This window comes from Pempheris klunzingeri, chromosome 16 (assembly GCF_042242105.1).
Source record: "Pempheris klunzingeri isolate RE-2024b chromosome 16, fPemKlu1.hap1, whole genome shotgun sequence".
NCBI lineage: Eukaryota > Metazoa > Chordata > Actinopteri > Acropomatiformes > Pempheridae > Pempheris > Pempheris klunzingeri.
Window position 1 is genome coordinate 19,577,310 of NC_092027.1, and position 18,715 is coordinate 19,596,024.

At 41.1% G+C, this 18,715-nt stretch overlaps 1 protein-coding gene across 4 annotated transcripts in view; it reads left to right on the forward strand.

Annotated features, from left to right (window-relative positions):
- phf14 (PHD finger protein 14) overlaps positions 1-18,715 on the forward strand; it is an 88,852-nt gene that overhangs the window by 31,358 nt on the left and 38,779 nt on the right. For 3 of the 4 annotated variants that reach the window (XM_070845936.1, XM_070845939.1, XM_070845937.1), the window contains exons 12-16: positions 7,558-7,664; positions 8,012-8,143; positions 12,757-12,919; positions 17,694-17,756; positions 18,178-18,299. In XM_070845936.1, coding sequence (XP_070702037.1) covers positions 7,558-7,664; positions 8,012-8,143; positions 12,757-12,919; positions 17,694-17,756; positions 18,178-18,299 — 587 coding nt within the window. The remainder of the gene's footprint in view (positions 1-7,557; positions 7,665-8,011; positions 8,144-12,756; positions 12,920-17,693; positions 17,757-18,177; positions 18,300-18,715) is intronic. The other variant, XM_070845938.1, reaches the window with a different exon arrangement.

Genomic DNA, 18,715 nt, shown 5'->3' on the forward strand with positions numbered 1-18,715 from the left:
AAATTAATAACTATCAATTCTATGCAAAAAAGTTTGAGGGAAGAAAACAGGTACACAGAGAAATAAATATAAAAATGTAGGGAGGGTGTTCATTTTGACATTTTGAGTTAATTCTAGCAGCTACAGAGAGATTCAGCACTGACCAGCAATTTCTGTTTAGCAAAATAGATAAATAGCAGACTATGTAGTGGATCCTTATGTGTCTTATTAAGAAAAAATAATTCATAATTAATACTTTTATTTAGATTCAACTTGTATCCCTACATAACACCAAATGAGTTAAGTATAGCAAGAGCTGCAGGGAGAGAGGTTGAGAATTTTGAAATATAGAAGAGATCATCAGCATAAAAGGAAACTCTTTGTTCAAGTTTGTTTAGTGTTGTGTACTGTCTGGAAATAATTTTAGTTTTGATAATTTCCCTTGTCTTTTATGATATTCCACTGATATTCTTGTAAGCATGCAAGGATGTGTGAAAAACTTGGCTCTTGATGTCATGTTAGCAAACTGCATCTAATTGTGCAACTTGTCAACGTCTGTCGCCAAAAGGTCTTTCTATATTGACTTTGAGCAACCATCAAGAAACCTGGACAGTTTCAAGAGAAAATGTATATTTTCTGTCTTGTCTACAAAAAGGAAGGTGTCACTCTTATAATCTCATATGAGATGCTTAGTGCAGGAAAGTATTAACAGGTAACAGGTTCATTTTTAAAAGTATATAGTTGATATTTTATTTTTAAAAAAACCACTGGAATTCTTCTTTGCTTCACCGCAGAAATGCAGACCAGCCCTATAAATGGGAAAGTCTATCCCTCAGTTACTGACTGACTGATGAAGTAACATTATTGGTTAGCTGAGTATTGGCGTTTTCCACATTGGCCATTGCTCTTTCAAGATGAATAGGTGCGAATATGAATTGGTCCTCTATTGTGTCCTCAGGAGGCCTTTAAGTTCTGTATATGCTCGTGTGATACACCATAGCCTTGGCAGATGGTGTGCGAGCTCCATGCTTTTATCAGTGTTTGTGGCAGTCACGGTCATAGTTGTATCGTAACTGATGATGCCTGTTGGAACTTCTGTATTCAACCAAGTCACAAACAAAATAATCCTTTGACGCTTGAGCGGCCGTGGCTCAGAGGTTGAGAGGGTCGTCCATCAACCGGAAGGTTGCTGGTTTGATTCCCTTGCTGGCCAAGTGTCCTTGGGCAAGACACTGAACCCCAACTTGAATATGTGTGAAAGAATAGTCGAGATAGTCTTATTTCCTCCTGTATGAAGGATGCGTGAATGGGTGAATGAGGATGATCTATCTATCTATCTATCTATCTATCTATCTATCTATCTATCTATCTATCTATCTATCTATCTATCTATCTATCTATCTATCTAAAAGCGCTCTGAGTTGTCGCAATGACGCGCTATACAAATACAGACTCTCAGACTCAATCCAGCTCTCAGTATGGTAATTCTGGCTGCAAAATTGATAGTTTAGTTTTATTAATGAGACTGAATCAGTTAAATTGGCTTTTTTGGCTTTTTCCTTGTTTATCGAGGTGGCGCCCCAATCGAGGTGGACTTTACACTAAGTCCCACTAATCAATAAAATTATTAATTATCTTTGATAATTATTTCTGATAGCCAAATTGCCCTAGAAATGGTACAAACCCTGGCACATCCAGCCTAGGAGAAGCCTGAGCATAACACAAAGAAAGTGACTCTTCTCTTTTCCCACACCGTGACCTGTACCACAGCAGATGCAGTCCAAACAGAATTGATTTATTATCAGGTAGTTTTCAGCTTCAGGGTGAGAAAAGGCCAAAACAATAAACACAACATTTTACAAAAACATCAACTAACTTTCCTCACTTAAGAAAAGAAAATGAAAGAAAATACAGGGCTCTTACCCGTCTCCCTAACAAAACAAGGAATCAAAAGAAAAGACTTCTCACCCCTACATCTACCAGGGATGGCTTTTAGTCTACATTTGCAATATTCACAATAGAGATTAGTTCAGTCTAAGTAATCCCAAAACACAAGGTGACACAGCCAGGAAAGAGAAGGAGTGGAGTTGGTCTCAGCAGGTGCCATTTTAAAGTAGGTGCTATCAGGACCCCAGCCAATCAGCACAGAACAGGGAAAAAGCACCACCCTCAGCCAGGGGGGAAACACAGCAGAAACAGTCGCATTCAAAAGTACATTATGACCTGAGTCATAACACCCCCCCCACCTAAGATCAAACATTTCTTCCCCTTAAGAAATGTTTGAAACTCAGGACCCGGCATGAGATAGAGCATCTGCTAACGGATTATCAGTTCCTTTTATGTGATTAATCTCTATGTTCAAATCCTGTAGCAATAATGACCAGTGCATAGTCGCTGATTGCGATAACGCATACGGGCAGAAAACACAAGTGAATTGTGGTCTGAATAGACAAGGACTGGCACTGAGCTCAAACCAACGTAGACTTCAAAATGCTGTAATGGCAAAAGCAAAGACAGGGCTTCCTTCTCATTGACACTAATTCAACGGATGTTTACTGAATTTCTTTGAGAAGAAGCACACAATATTTATTGGTGCTCCAGAGTACTGAGCACAACACTAGGTTTCGACCAAGCCTTGTTTTTTTCTGCTAAAAGTTCTGTGTGAGAGAACGGTCTGTCCAGTGGCTGCTCACTGACTGAAAAAGAAGAGTTTGAGATCCCTGTTCTAGATTATACATTTATTTGCTACAGACATTACTATAAATTAATTCAAACCAATTTAGAGAGTGAAAACTAGCTTCAAACTAAAAAGAGTTACATAAAGAGTTCTCCTCTGTAATTACTGCTGATGTTATGCCCATCTTTAATATTACAAATATTTATACATTTAGTGCTGGTCATAATATGCCGCTTTTGTGCTCACACTTATGAATAATTTCCAATGATCCTAGCATTCTTTGTAAAGTCTGCATTCTGTGACCTTATCACACCCCCTCTAGTGCAATGATGATACTTCTTCTCCCAACCAGTAATAGAGCTACTAATTACAGATGTCCACTTCAAGCAAATACTTTTTGATAGTCACTATGAAGTATTTAATGACTATTCAACTATTAGAAAATCATGGTCCATTCATACTGGTGTGTCTGGTGCATACAGAAAAACAAAACAGTTTACCAGTGTGATAGTGTAAATAATAAAATGGACGAGAATAAATTAAGCTCCCTCCTCCTGCGTTTCATTTCCGCCTCCAAAGCCCCTGTCTGCAGAGGTGGCTGTCATGCACACTCGGGTTAATCGTGGCAACTGAAGAGGCCAGGTATACAGTGGCATCAACAACAGTAACTCAGCAAATGACAAGCGGAAACAGATAACTCTGTTCCTTTACCTAAAAATATTCCAAAAAAATTATACTATATCCGCTGTGGTCGGACAGTGTAGTCACTGTAGTTTTAAGTGTACAAGTACCAGCTAAAGCCATAATAAGACTTATTCAAAGTGGAGTCAATGAGAGTATTAGCTGTGTAGATAAATGGTCAAATGGCAATAATGCAGTGGCGAGGCAGCAGAATGGACTGGGACTAGAAAGAAAACTGGCAGTGAATCTGCAATGACCACCATAAATCACCTAATTATGAACATGCTCGGTTTAACTAGCAACATCAGTCACAGCACCGCATGCTTTTGTGTCATCTATCTGCCACATTTTCATCTCCAATTTATCATCCTGCCTGTGCATTTACAGAAATTATTGATGTCCCTGACTGGGAGTTTCATTCCTCTTCGGTACACAGGCTGTGCTTTTGTTCCTGATGCTCCTGGAAGTTTAGGACTCCTGGTAACTTCACAAGAAAACACTCAGAAGACATTTTCCACCAGCCTCTATAAAACACCATCAGGTTTAAACAGCTGTTAGGCAGCAGATATTATAACAGAGCTAAGTTTTACAGGGTGGTCCAGTTTAGAGTCGACCAGACCTTCAAGCAAATATGATGGGGTCCTTCTCCCCGTCCCTAGTCCTTAACTTCAACCTATAGTCTAACCCTCTGGTCGCTCTTTTTGGCACTACTGGGGAGGATGACACATATGTGACTCCAGCTAAGTCTCGCACATTGTCCTTTGCCTCTGTGTTGGCCATGCAAGGAATATTTCTATGATGGAGGGATGCTGCCCTGCCCACCCACGCTCGCCCCATCTCTAAGGCTGAGCCTAGACACCCTACGGGGGAAACTCTTTTCGGCCGCTTGTATCAATGATGTCGTTCTTTCACCCAGATCTCATGACCATAGGTGAGGGTTTGAACGTAGATCGACAAGTAAACCGAGAGCTTCGTCTCTCGGCTCAGCTCCCTCTTCACCACAACAGACTAGTACAGCGCCTGCATTACTGCTGACACCGCATCAATCCAGCTGTCCATCTCGCACTCCATTTTACCCTTATTTGTGACCCTGAGATACTTAATCCCCCCCCCCCACTCACTTGGAGCAGCAACTCGCTCCCAACCCGGAGGGGGCAATCCACCATTTTCCGGCAGAGAACCACGGCCTCAGACTTAAAGGTGCTGACTCTCATCCCGACCGCTTCACACTCAGCTGCTAACTGTCCCAGCGCATGCTGAAGGTCACGGTCACATCATCTGCTAAAAGCAGAGATGCAATTCTGAGGTCTCCTTACCTTGGTTGCGTCTTGAGATCCTGTCCATGAATATCACAAACAGGATTAGTGACAAGGGGTAGGCTTGATGGAGACCAACACCCACTGAGAACGTGCTTGACTTTGTGCTGAGAATGCGGAGACAGCTCTCACTTTGGTTATTCAGGGACCGGATGGCTCGTATTATTAATGTTATTATTCTTATTCTTATTGTTGGTGTCTGTTTACTTATTCTGTCATGTCTCTTAGTTGACCTCTGTTAATAATGAACTTAATATTTCCCTCTCAATTTATCAATCTTCCTTTCCGGATATTAAACCAGACCATTGGCATCTGTTCACATCACTCCAGGAATGACACTCTCTGAAGCATGATACTTTGATCTGTAGTTGGGGCAGTGGGATGGAGGGATTGACTGTTTTTAACTGTTTAAACCTATAAAAAAGATACACTGGGGTCCAGTGATAGACAGTGGCCTCTGTAAATGGTGTGTGAGCTGCTTATATCCATGTCTGTGGCAGTTATGTTCTCACTCCTTATGGGTAATACTTTTCGCCAGTTGGACAATGCTTTGCATCAACACAAACAAACTTGGAGGAGAGCGTTGGCATGGAAAAGCATAATTCTGAACAGGAGAAGGACTCAGACCAGCCAAGACAAAACAAGGAGCTTATACCTGAAAGATGGGCTACCTCTGTCTTATGGATGTGATTTAGGTATGAAGTCTGACCTGGACCAGAGGATGGTACCTTTTTAGCAAATTATGGTGCAGACCACTGACGTCTTTTACCACCTACACAAGAATCATGGGTGCGCTTTGTAACAGAACAGAAATACTGCAGATGGACTGCCTTTAGTGGTTATAAAACTGCCCCTAAGCAAAGGTGGAGACTGTGCAAATGTGGCTCTCTAAACATAAACATTAGGATTGAGAAAATAAATTGAAAACAGCTGGCTTCTTTGCTGTCTGGTGGGAGCAGCCAGCAGCCAGCAGAGTCGGAGAGGCAAAAAACTCCATCTGGACTTAGACATGCCAGGACAAGTCAGAATCAAAGCACCCTTCAGACTGAAATAGTTTAAGGTAAAGGAAGAAAAACGGACTTGAGTGCGACAACCCGGGTTCTTTGCGTACAGACTTTACTGAGAGTGGCTGCCATTCTTGCATAATTCTCAGAGATTTTAGCATCCCTGATGAATCTCAATCCAGTGGAATATCAGATTCTCATAGCTTTAGGGCCCAAAGATTCCAGCGTGGCTGGGTTAGTCTTGCAGCTAATTGGCACTTCTAGGCATAGTTATGAAGGAGCCTACTGGCTTATGCAGAGCTGTTTTTAAGTGACGTTTTGTGCCACAGTTTGATATTTGTTGTTTTACAGTAGTGAATACAATGAAAATGCTCTTGGCGACAGAAAATACCAAGTTTGCTCCTGTGCTGTAATATTTTGATGAGTTTTCCCTGAGGACAGAACAGAGTGGTAGGAAGCCAGACAGCTTAAATCTTGACTGTGTAGCTGACTGTTTCCACTCACTATTTATAATCTGTTCCTTTAAACTTCTTCATCTGTCTGATAAAGCATGTTAACAATGTTGAAACTGCTCCATATCAGCAGTAGAGCCGCTTTCTCGTGGTCGGATGCAGGCAGACTGCAGTCCAGGTTGAGGAGATAGCCCCGGCAGCCCCTTGTGCTTTGGTCACCCAGTCCCTCCATCTATCAGACCTCCCTGTGGGCACGCTCTCTCGGTGCTGCAGGCAGAGTGAACGCGCCCAGATTAGAACCTCCTTAGGGAAAACCTTGTCTGTTTAGTGACAGACTCGGCCCCTACGAGATAAGTTTTCTAATTAACCCACATGGCAGCAATGCACCTGAGATGCAGGGGAGAATAAACTGGCTGTCTGCGGCTGCTTTTCACCTGCCACATACAACAGGTTCCCTTCGCATCATCTCACAATGCTGCTGTAAGGGAACTTTTACAGCTCTGTTTTGGCTAACATTTTATTTGGACAGTCTAAACTCTCAGCCAACACAAAGCAGGTGTTCAATAAACGGTCACTCATCCCCTGACATTAGCAGCACTCTTCTGTCTGGTGTGTAGTTTGTGTGGTAAAACTGTCGTTTAATATGTTCAGAGACAGAATATTCAGCTAGGCCTCACAACAGATGATTGATAATTTGCTCTTTTTAACAACGTTTTAAAAACTAAACTACCTGCCAAAATGACTTTCTCGGTTTAATGCCAATATTAGGCTGTGTGATAACAGAATCACACTTCATTATGTCATTGACAACAAATTGTGGAGGTTAACTAACCCAAATTCTGAACAAAACATTCCACAGACCTCATGGTGGATAGTGTCAGTGTTTTAGTCAGCACCAGCTAAAAAGGAGAATCTGCAAACTGAATGTTATGTACTCTGCTCTTTGCTAATAAGAGAAGAGGGATAACAGCTTTGTAACTTACCAATTCAGTTGGTTTCCTGGGATTCAAAACAGAGTCAGTCCCTGATGCAACACACCCAAATACCATTTTATCTTCACATGGCCTCATTTTTTACTTGCATATGGAATGAAATGCCCACACTGTAGAGCCTAGCTATCAATAAGGAGACCAGTGTGCTGCAACACTAGCAGGCTGAGGTGGACATAACACAGTTAAGTTCTGCAAAAAATGAATGGTACTTTGATCTGTATTCATTTCCCAATACTGATCTAATAAAGTATGGTCAGATTTGCCTTGAACATTCCCAATGTTAATATGTATTGTTATCATTTCTTTGAGTGCTCAAGTATCAATATCAAAACCAGCATGGTATTTGACATTGTGTTTATGAGCAGAACGGATGGGAAGACGGGGCAGTGTCACTGGGACGAAATGTTGCTGCTCATAACCATAACGTGAACATATTTGTGCACCTTTTTTTGGCAGAAACTGAACACTCCAGCTGTTCTGAAAGCCCCCAAAGAGAGGAAGCCCAGCAAGAAGGAGGGAGCAGCCCCAGGGAAGGCATCCAGCCTACCAGCAATCCTCTACAGGTGAACACATACTGTCTTGTAAGATGCTAGGGAGAGAATAAGAGGGATTACATGAAGGGTAATGGGGGTACCAGGGTGCATTTGTTTTAAATATCATCAAATGCCAGGGGCAGAAATGGAGTCTCTTACTGCATATGCCCATCATTGTTTTAGACTACTGGGGATTGAGTGTGTCAGTTTTCTTCTGATAAAATCCCTGTGTAGATGGCGAGCCTTAGAAAACACAGAAATTTCATCAGTCACAGTTTTTCAGACAACACTGTGTGTCAGCACTTATACATTTCAACATTGACACCAAACACCAACAGACAGCCTTTCTTCACATATAATGTCACGTTTTCCTACAGCTGTGGCATCTGCAAGAAGAACCAGGACCAACACCTGCTGGTGCTGTGTGACACTTGCAAGCTCTACTACCACCTGGGCTGCCTGGAGCCACCACTAACACGCATGCCCAAGAAGACCAAAAACAGCTACTGGTGAGAGACGTTAAAGACTGTACAGAGAACATGAGAGGAACACAACAGGTTGAGGCAGAAACCACTGTATGTGGGGTATTTCTCCTGGGGGATAACATATACTGTAAATTGTATCTGGGAACACATAGCATACAGTGAAACAGCCACACTCTTACATATATGGTGGAGTTATGTTTCTTGGAAGAGAAAACAGCATGAACTATACAATAGAATAAGATGCATATATTACCTGAAGATATCAAACGTTCACACTTTGGCCATGTCATACAAAAACATAGAGGTCTATGCTCCTATCATGAACCTCTCTCAAGTGAGTGTCTGCCTTCCCTCGCCTACATCATGTTGGCTGTAACTTTCTGTGTGTTTTGGTCTCTATGTACAGTAGATTCCTGTGTGCATGATTTTATGTTTGCTTTTAGAATTGAAGGTGACATGAAGGATAGTTGAGGACAGAGTCCAGCTATACCTGACCCAGCATTTACACAGTCATCAGAGCAGAATGTCCTACACAGGATGACATTTGACCATTACCGCCATCCAAGAATTGGACTTAGCTTATGTAATTCTAAGAGACCAAGTTTACCATCGAACAGAATTTCACAGATGTACTTGGACATAAGTTTGCCCAAACTGTGAAAAACTTCTGTCCTACATCTAGCTTCTTGGCTAGCTCTTTGATCTTTTTCTTCGTTTTGCTCACAAGCCTAGACCAAGTTGCTTTACTATGTTTTACCAATAGAGCATTTGCTGCTAGAAACGCTGTAAAATGTCTAAATATTTTGTTATGACTGACTTTAATGAAAAATGAGGCAAGCATTCATTAGCTAACTTTAGTTTCCTATTTATTTGTGGCAGTTTAGCACTAAAAGCGTTCCACTGCCTTCACATTAAAACACATTTATTAAGACGCATGTAGGAAGCGTTAGTATGAAGGTTAACTTTATTCATTGTGCACGTGAAAAAACAATTGGGCTTCTGCTGTAACAATGTGCAAGCAAGAAGTGATAGATCAATGATTGAGCAAAACATTCATTGTCACCTGTAAAAAAATTCATTGATGTAATAATTATTACATTTTAACACTTGTATTTTGTTGATAGAGTCAAAGGTAGAGTATCTCTAAGCATTTGTACTGTAGTACTGAACATGAGTGCACATACTCTAATTTTTTAAAATGTCAAATCAATGTCATGTAATTATTTGAACTTAATTTCAGAGAGAGCAGCGTTTCTCTGTAAGTCATACCATGATGGATGGGTCTAAATACTAAGATACGCATGACCCTTGGCTACCATTGCTATGGTAATGAAGCTAGTCAGAAGCACGAATCAGACGCAGCAGTTGAGAACAAAACATAGTGCTGTATTTTTTTAATTAACGCAAAATTGCAGATTGTGTTAACACTGTAATCCTTAGCTTCTGCCTGCCATTAGCAGCACCTGTGTCAACATTTTAAGCTCTGCCACTGGATGTTTCTTCCTTTGGAGTTGTGGTTAACTTCTTCCCGAAGTTTTTATGCACAGAGGCTTGTACCTGGACCAGATATTTGCCGACATAGTTCTTCATGTTTTGTACTGTTAACGTAAGTGGGAGTGTTTCATGCTGATCCAAGATGTAGAAGTGCTTCAACTGAGAGCCACACAACATTGCTTGTAGGGAAGAATTTATGAAACTTCAGGAACGAGGGACTCCAAAATACTTAACAAGCTCCACCAATCAAGTGCTCTGCTTTAAGTTACAGTGACAGATGGATAATGTTTAGGATGCTGCAGGGCCATTGTGCTATGAAATGTGTGACATACTTATGTAATATTCATTAGATTAAATTGAATTGATACTGGAAGATCAATGCCACTGACAATCAAAGTGGATACTAACATCATAAGATATCATAATTATGTGAGTATGGACAGCTTCTCATAATCACTCTTTGTCTGAAAGAAGCACAAACACATAATGATCCATAGTTTGTTTATTCATATTAGTCCTGACATTTCAGGCCAGTTGGTGGCAGCAGGATTATCAGATGACGGATGCTGAGATGGTGGAAATGTCACAGTCGCTTCTCTCAACTGCTCCAGTTCCTTATCTAGAGAGGATATTTAGTGCATCTGTATATCTTTAGAACACCTATGATAGTTCTAAGATATCCAGTTGTTTAGTGAGTTGCTTTTTCCACTTATGAAAGTGTTACAACACAGGACACGAGTCTGTCTGTGACTGAAGCATTCAGTTATTTATCTTTTGGTTTATTTGGTTCAAGTTGGAAATCATTTGATTGGTAAAGAGTGTGGATGCAGAGTTGTGCATGTACAAAAAACCACAGAGACTAAAGGGTACTATGCTGGGTGTGTACTGATTGTAATGTAGTATCCATTTCCATTGACTTGAAGCAGTAAATATCAGTATTACCTAATAGGGTTGTGGATTGGCAAGAAGGTCTGATACATTTTCGATGTAGACTTTTTCAAATGCTTAAACAGTTCCAGGAACTGAAGATATGCACCATCGTTTGTGGTAGAAATTCTGAGTAGGGCAGTCCCCTTTTTAGGGATTCAAGGCTTTATTATTGTCATTATACAATACCAGGATTACTTAATGAAATGCAATTGTTGCCACCTCCATGCTACACACAGGAAATGTATAAACAGTTCTTGAAATATCTAAATTACAGTAGAATATAAACAATGCATTATACAACTTATAAATGGGGAATATATGATCATCTGCACCAAATCCCAGTATGGTGTGTACACTACTGTTTCCTAAAAAGTTTCAGGGTTTGAACTTTGAATGATACCAAGTTTATTAGGTGCCCCTAGAATGCACACCAGCATGCTAACATGCTCATCGTGTTAATGCTAACATGCTGATGTTTAGAAGGTATGATGTTTACCGTGTTCACGATCTTTGTTTAATGTGTCGTCATGCTAACATTAGTTAAAGTACAGCTTGAGAAATGTAATTAGTTCTGCTAGTATTGGGCAAATAAAAATTCTGATGTCATGACAGCTCTGGATGAGACGTTAGTGGATGCCACATATCCACACAGATCCATTTAATCTAGCTAACATTATTATGGCTATGGTTTCCAACACGTTGCTTTACTGCGAAATACTGTATGATAAATGTTGATACAGTTCATCTTGTGTATGTCATAAATGTAGGTCATAAATCAGATTTCATGGTAATTCATCCTAAGTCCATTAGGTTTCAGCCTCTGGGGACCATTAATTTCTGTACAACCATTTCACGACAATCAATCTAATATTTGTCAAGATATTTCAGTCTGGACTAAAGAGATGGACCAATGGTAATTGCCATCCCAAGAGCAACACTGTTAGCATGGTGTATAACTTTTAACATCTCCCTGGTGTCAACAAACAGTGACAGTGATCATTAGAAGGAAGAAGGCATTCTCTATAAAGATGGCAGTTACTACAAGTGTTCTGTTGTGTTAAATAGACTTTTACTATGTGCACCTGCTGTAGATTATACATCAGTTTACACATAGTCTTTGATAAGGATTGATTAAAGAATTTGTTGGATTTTGGATTTCTGTACATCTTTTTATGAGTAATTTATCCAATTAAATGATTTAAATCAAAGAGTTAAAAGAGTAGTTCAACATTTTTGGAAATTGGCCTATCCGTTTCTGCCTGAGAATGAGATGAGAAGATTCATATGTTCCTGTCTGGCATTAACATGTATCTTGGGTGATCCAATCACAAGTGCAGAGCTCTCAGTACGCCATGAGGACGCATTAAGATCTGCTCAAACCACATTCAGGTGGTCTGAGACACACATTTTAGCAGTACATATATGTGTCCAGGTTGCCGACTCAACTATTTTACTTGCTATCAGAATTAAGATATTATATGATAAGTACAAACATCTAGAGATGCACTTGTACACATCATCAGCGATAATACCAGGTTTCAGTGGGGGTTTCTGGTCTTTCAACTTCAGACCCCCTCTCCCTGGTGATCTGAGCCAGCCTGTGTTCAAGTAGCATTAGTCCACGTGTTGTCCCTTCTGATCCACAGCCATTGTAAAGCTTTTTTTCTGAAGCCTCTGAGGCTCTACTCATGGCTTGTCCCTGCAAAGCCTCTCGCTCCCACTTCGGTAGGTATACATCACGCCCACCACCCCCATTCTACGATGTCTTCAGAGAATCTCATTTGTTTCCCAAGGTCCACCTTCGTGTGCCAGTCGTGCTGTTTTTCGATTTGGGGTTCAGGTGTTCTCCCGCTCTCACGAATGCGATGACGTGTCTTGCTGGTCGGAAATGTTGGACGTCATTGATGGTGCTGCAGATGGACTCAGCAACTACCTTCAGCACCTGATCGTGGTGCCAGTGATAGCGACCCTCCCCAAGTGCTTTAGGGAAGCTGCTGAGGATGTATTCCAGTGTTCCTCTTCCTGGACATAAGGGACATGTTGGTGTTATGGTCTTGTCCCCTCAGAAGAGCTTTGCAGCTGCTGCTCTATTGTGTCACTTGTTTTTTTACATTTTGATCTTCATGCTTCTTTTTTTTCAAGACTAAAGATTCCAGCTGGTGATAATAAAATCAATACAGTTCATTGAGACGAGTTCTCTTCCTTCTCCGCAGGCAATGCTCCGAGTGTGACCAGGCGAGCAGTGATGAGGCCGATATCGCCATGGAGACGCTACCTGATGGCACCAAGAGGTCCAGGCGGCAGATCAAGGGACCAATCAAATTCATCCCACAGGAGATGTCGCCAGAGCCCAAGAAACATCAAGTGAGAGGCACGGTGTGTATTAACACACTGGAATTATGAAATATGATCAGTAGAAATTATATTCCGTTCTTAAAACAAACACTGTTCAGACTTAAAGTAATGAAAAGTTTGTCTGCTCAATTCATCCTCCACTTTAATGTGTTTAAGAGTGGATCTGATGTGAGTGTCGGCTAGTTGATTGACTGTTTTGATAACAAATAATTAACTAGAGGTCTCATTAGACTAATAGTGTCCTTCAGGTTTCAAAAAGTGGATGTGTTCCTATGAGCACAAATAAATATGTGTAACCAAAGGGACTTTTGTTAAAGAAGGCCGTATGATTGAATACAAAAGCCTGTGGAAAAACACAAACAGGTGTGGATTCACTCTTGGTGGAACTGAGGCAGGATGCATCCACTCAAACTCTAAACAAATATTTTGAATATGGAGGAAATATTTGTTGTTATCCTTCGTTGGATACTTTATTTGATTAGAGATGAGACACAAGAGCTGAGAGGAGATAGCCTGGTGGGAAACAGTTGAAACAAAATGCTTTCTAGAGGTTTATCGGGTGCTTTTGTCAAAAGGGACTTAGAATAAGTGCGTTCAAACACGTGGCTACGTCCCAAAAATGACAAAAATCGTGCAAGTAAGTCAAATTCATCAAATAAGCTGAACTGCTTCAAACGTTACATTTTAGAAGAATAAAAGGGAGAGAGAGAAAGGCTTTTTTATGGGTCAAGGTGCAAACTGAGCAGGTGAGTTTTCAGCGTGCGACAGAAGATATGTAGGGTGTGTGATGTCAGTGGGGAGCTCACTCCACTACTGTGCAGCCAGGTAATGTGCACCCGACATTAATGTTCAAATGTTAAGCACCAGTGACAGAAGTAGATATCCATCCAGTTTTGAAAACCAGAGAGGCTTCAAGTATCAATTTTCTGTCAATGTTGCAATAAATCTTCTGGCTGTTTCTGTCTGACTTTTTTGTTCAACCATAAAAGAGTGACAGTATGTGGACTGTGTCAGCTTGTATTGTAACACTTTGTGTCAGCTTTGAGAGGGAACAGGAACCTCTCTCCATCCGTCACTGGATCCGACTTATCTGCACCAACCATGCTCAGATCCTGTGATACAGAGCAGCCTCCCCGCTCCCTCAAGAAACACTCCAGATTGATATCTAAATGCTTGGTGGTGAGGGGGGCTGGGGGTTGTCTTTCACTTCCCTTTTCTTTTTCCACTGTCAATATGTGACCTTCTGGGACTTCGGGGAACTTTCCTCTTGTGATCGTGGATGCTCACAGCAGAGTCAATTCCACCGAAGCTGCCCCTGACTACAGTGTCTGTTACAAATAGAGAAATGAACAAAGAAAAGGACTGTCTTAGCCACTTCTCCGCTCTCTGCACTCTATCTTTCTTATAGGAGACATAGTGGAGTGTTGGAGCACAGTGGTAGTCTGGGTTAATGTGTTTTTCTGTTCATGTTTGGAAACCTTGGGCCCAGACGTATGCCGAGGACCCTGCTGGAGCACTCAGGGATTAAGCAGCTTTCTGATTTTTCTCGCAGCCACAGCCACTCGGGCGAGGCACTTCAGTGCAGCATTTATCTTCAAATGCAAGGCGTGCAATGGCAGACGCTAAAAGGGCCCTGCTTTGCATTTTTAATGCTTTTACCAGGGCACCCAAGCACTGGCACTTCTCTAAAGCCATGTTTCAATTTATCAGGACTGGCTAATCGACCTCCTGCTGGCCACCTAGGCTGCAGTGTGTGTGTGTGTGTGTCTGTTGGGAAGCTCGTATGTCAAGAAGGAGCATGTGTGCACACACACATTTACATTTGGCCAAAAGGGCTAACATGGCCCAGTGCCACCTTGATGAAGCTGAGAGCCTTGCGGCTGTTATTCATGACCTGGAGTGGGTAGTGCCGACTGGAGGAAAACCTTTTAAAGTCAACCTGTGTGCTGAATTTTATTTAGCATGTATGTAATGTCGCAGCTGTAAAATTAATGCTCCATAGCACACTCTGCCTGATTTTACACATCCCTGCTAAAGATAGAGACCGGCTCAAACACTCTGCTCTCCAGAATGAGCTTCATGCAAGGACAACTCATTAACACACACTTGTTCTTCAATATGTGTAACGCAGCCAAGGCTTTATATCTCTCGAACTTTGAACATGGATCAGTTTTAAAACCATTTCTCCCTGTCAAGTTTTATTCCCCCTTCCCTTTAATCAATCAGTGCACAATTCAGTCAAGTATTTTGTGAAATACCTATTTAAAGCACAAGTAGAGCATCGATCAGTCCATGTCCATTGTTGATAAACACCCTCTTGGAATTCATTTACAAAAGACACTTTGGATTGTGCCTCATAATCTTCAAATCTACGTGGTTCATATTGACACAATCAATCAATCAGCCAGTTTGTATTTAAAGTGCAGAACGAACATGCAGCATGGTCGCAGTGCACTTAACCACTGAAAATAATTCATGACAAAACATCTAGTAGGCCATTAGAATAGTCACAATGAAACAGTCATGTTAAACCAACACTGTTAAAGGTATGTTTAATAAGGTCGGAGATGTTTTCAGTCTTGATTTCAATTGACATTTTCTCCTCTCTATACCTATACACACACATGTTCATCTTTGCTGTTTGTTAAGGACCAAACCCTCAGTTTTTAGTTCAAATAGTTTCTGTCTTTGTAATTAAAAAGGAAAAAGTCAAGTTTATTGATTATACAGCTCAGGCTCAGCTCTGTCTTTGCTAGGCAGAGCTATAGGATTCTAGCTTAGGATTCTGAAAACCAGCATGGTGGCACCCCGCTAACAGCAGCAGTGGGTCGTATATGTGGGGCCAATATGGGGCGAGGGCGAGATAATTATGTGTTCACAACATGGTATTCCTAGAGTACCAGTGGAACAACCAGCCCCCACAGAGAGTGTTCCATCATGGGTGGTTTGCGACCTTAATGTTGCTAAGATGTTTAAATGTCTGCTATTATTTAAATTGATGTCAGTAGTTGTTTTCACTTTGCTGTTTTTTAATTCTGTCAAAAAATAGGACTTCCAGTGTAGTAAAATGTTGTGAACAAATATTCTGTGAAATAATATAAGAGAGAATATTTTTATGCGCTCCGTGTTCGTGTGATGCAATGATATAGCCATTTTCAAACCTTAAAGCAAATTAGGATCAGGATTAGGATTAGGATTCAGGGTCAGAAAGGCTAACCAAAGGTGGTGACAGAATGCTCACCCTAATGGGGCGTGATTTACTGCTGCTTACTATCACCACAGCATTAACATTAAAACCTCCCATATAAACATATGCCATTAATCAGTTGGAAATTATGAGAATTAAGTTAATATATCTAGTTAGTACCACTTCCTATGCTCTGTTAATTTCTCTAATCCTGTGTGAAATGATTCATGCTTGTTAAAGATGCACTGATGTACTTAATTAAAAGATTGATTTTGCCTGGGACACATAAACTGCCTGCAGTTTTAATTTCCTCACCTGAGCAGAGCCTGAGATTAGTTGTGCTGTGTGACTGAGCGCTTTTAGCTGAACCAGCTATCGATCTGCATACTGCTCTCCCTGGCCTTATAGATTACTTAGCAGACTACTTTAATGCAGAAATAACTAAACAATGCCAGGCCTTTTGTTTGGTGGTGCAGTTGTAGGAGAAAAAGTGAAGGTCTATAGGAGCCAATTGGCAGCGTTCTTGCAGTTAGCATTCTTAATGATAAGTGCTCCATCTGGCGAGTGATAGCAAGCCAAAGGCGACAGATGGAATTGTTTTCACAATCTGTTTAAATATGTTGTCGATTTTTCATCCCCTTTTAAACCCTCCCCACCAGCTCCAATGCTTGCCTGCTAGCAAAAAGAATGAGATGTTTGATTTTTATTTCCTTTCATGCTCTGTTCAATCTCCCACGAGGGGGGAAAGCACACTTCAGACCTGTTTAGTAGATGGGAGTGTTGCTGGACATCCATCCAGCATTGTTCAGCTTTCATAGAAGGAGAAAGTGATTGGTGTCCTGGCATATTCAGCGGTTATATTTAGTGCCACAGCACGCCTAGCTGCGGAAGTGTTTAGTCAGTTGTGCTGTGAGTCAGGCTGCCTTCATGGTGATTAGATAAATAAAGTCAGGCATCCTTGCATATCGCACCTTTTTTAGCAGAATATTAACATCCCTGAAACCCTGGCTTCAAATCACTAAAACAGCAATCTAATTTAAAGTTTTGCGACTTAACCAATCAAAAACTCTACAAACAACACACAAACAGATTCTGATTCAAATGTTGCTACATTCTAATTAGTGCGGGGAAATTCATGACACCCTGATTTTCCGAGTCTTGTCCCACTTCAAATCAAAAGCAAGGACAAAAACAATAAAGCAGTCTGTCATGTAAAATAACTAAAACAGTTCAAACTTTGGTAGAGAATGATGTGTTCATGTAGGATCATTACATATATTAAGTTGATATAGAAGATCAGGTGTGTTTAGAGGTGCCCTTTGCTCTCTCATAAGCAAACATTGTAAAAGGATGTGAAGCCTTGAGGAGTGTCTGCAGACCCTCTCTCAGATTACGGCTCCAATGAGCTCCATCAGTCAGAGGGTAGGGCACCATGTTTGTTGCCTGAGAAGCGAAATGCAGGGTAAAAAAAAAAAGCAATCCAAGATTAAAGTAGTAATATTTTTTTATCAACTTTCTGTACAAAATAAAGTTGAATGAAAGTTTCCCTTAAGAGTTGTAGTGCATTGTGTTTCTGATCACGGCTTAAAAGTTGCTTGTGTTTCACAGAGAACCAGAGGGCAGAAGAGGAAGAGAGTTCCCATCTGTGAAGACAGAGAAGATAAAATTGAGGTTTGTCACTTAATTCTAGTATTGTTCTTGTTAGCTTACACGCTACTGACAAAGGACAGTGGGATCATGTTTAAATAGTTCACAGGCTATCGACACGTTAACCACTTACTTGAAGGATCTGAAAATTCAGTCTCAGACTCAGAGAAACTTAAGATGAATTCACCAAAGGTAGAATGCATTGACTCTTATTGGGATTGTGTCTTTGGAAGGTGTAGACGACCAAAGTTGTCGGAGAGATGTTATAACCACATAAAACATGTTACACATCGTTGCTTCAAGTCCGCTGTTGAATTGTATTCGGGACATCTTAGTCGTTACTCTCCGTCTCTTCCCAGTTAAATGTTTCATTCCTTTATACATCCAGACCACCAACAAAAGTGCCCATACATCTCTAAAATTCTAATCAGCCGTGTTTCCATAGGAACCACTGCCACGGGAACGCCGGCAGCGCCAGTCTGCAGTGCAGAAAAAACCCAAAGCTGATGACACGAGGACTGAGTGTACAACCTGCAAAGGACCGGGCGACAATGAAAACCTTGTGAGGTGAGGAATGTGTGTGTGTGTGTGTGTGTGTGTGTGTGTGTGTGTGTGTGTGCGTGCGCGTGCGTGCGCACAAGTGTGTGTGGGTCTCGTGAGGCAGCCATATCCTCCTGATGATTAAAGTTCAGTCTTCATTAGGCTCTGGCCGCCTGGGCTGTGCAGAATGAGGGGGCTGAGGGTATCTTCTCCATAGGCCACCTATATTGACCTGCCACATACATTTGCACAGTTCATTAAGGCGTAATGAATGGCACAATTTATTCTGCTTCTTTCTTGGGATTTCAGGTGTCAGGCATCTAATAACCCGGGAATCTTCTTTGACATTGGAATTCTGTGAGAAAATAAAAAACAAGGTTACAGGTGCCTGCTGAATTATCTCTTGCATTCATATTTTTTTCATTCTCATCAAACCAGAATTC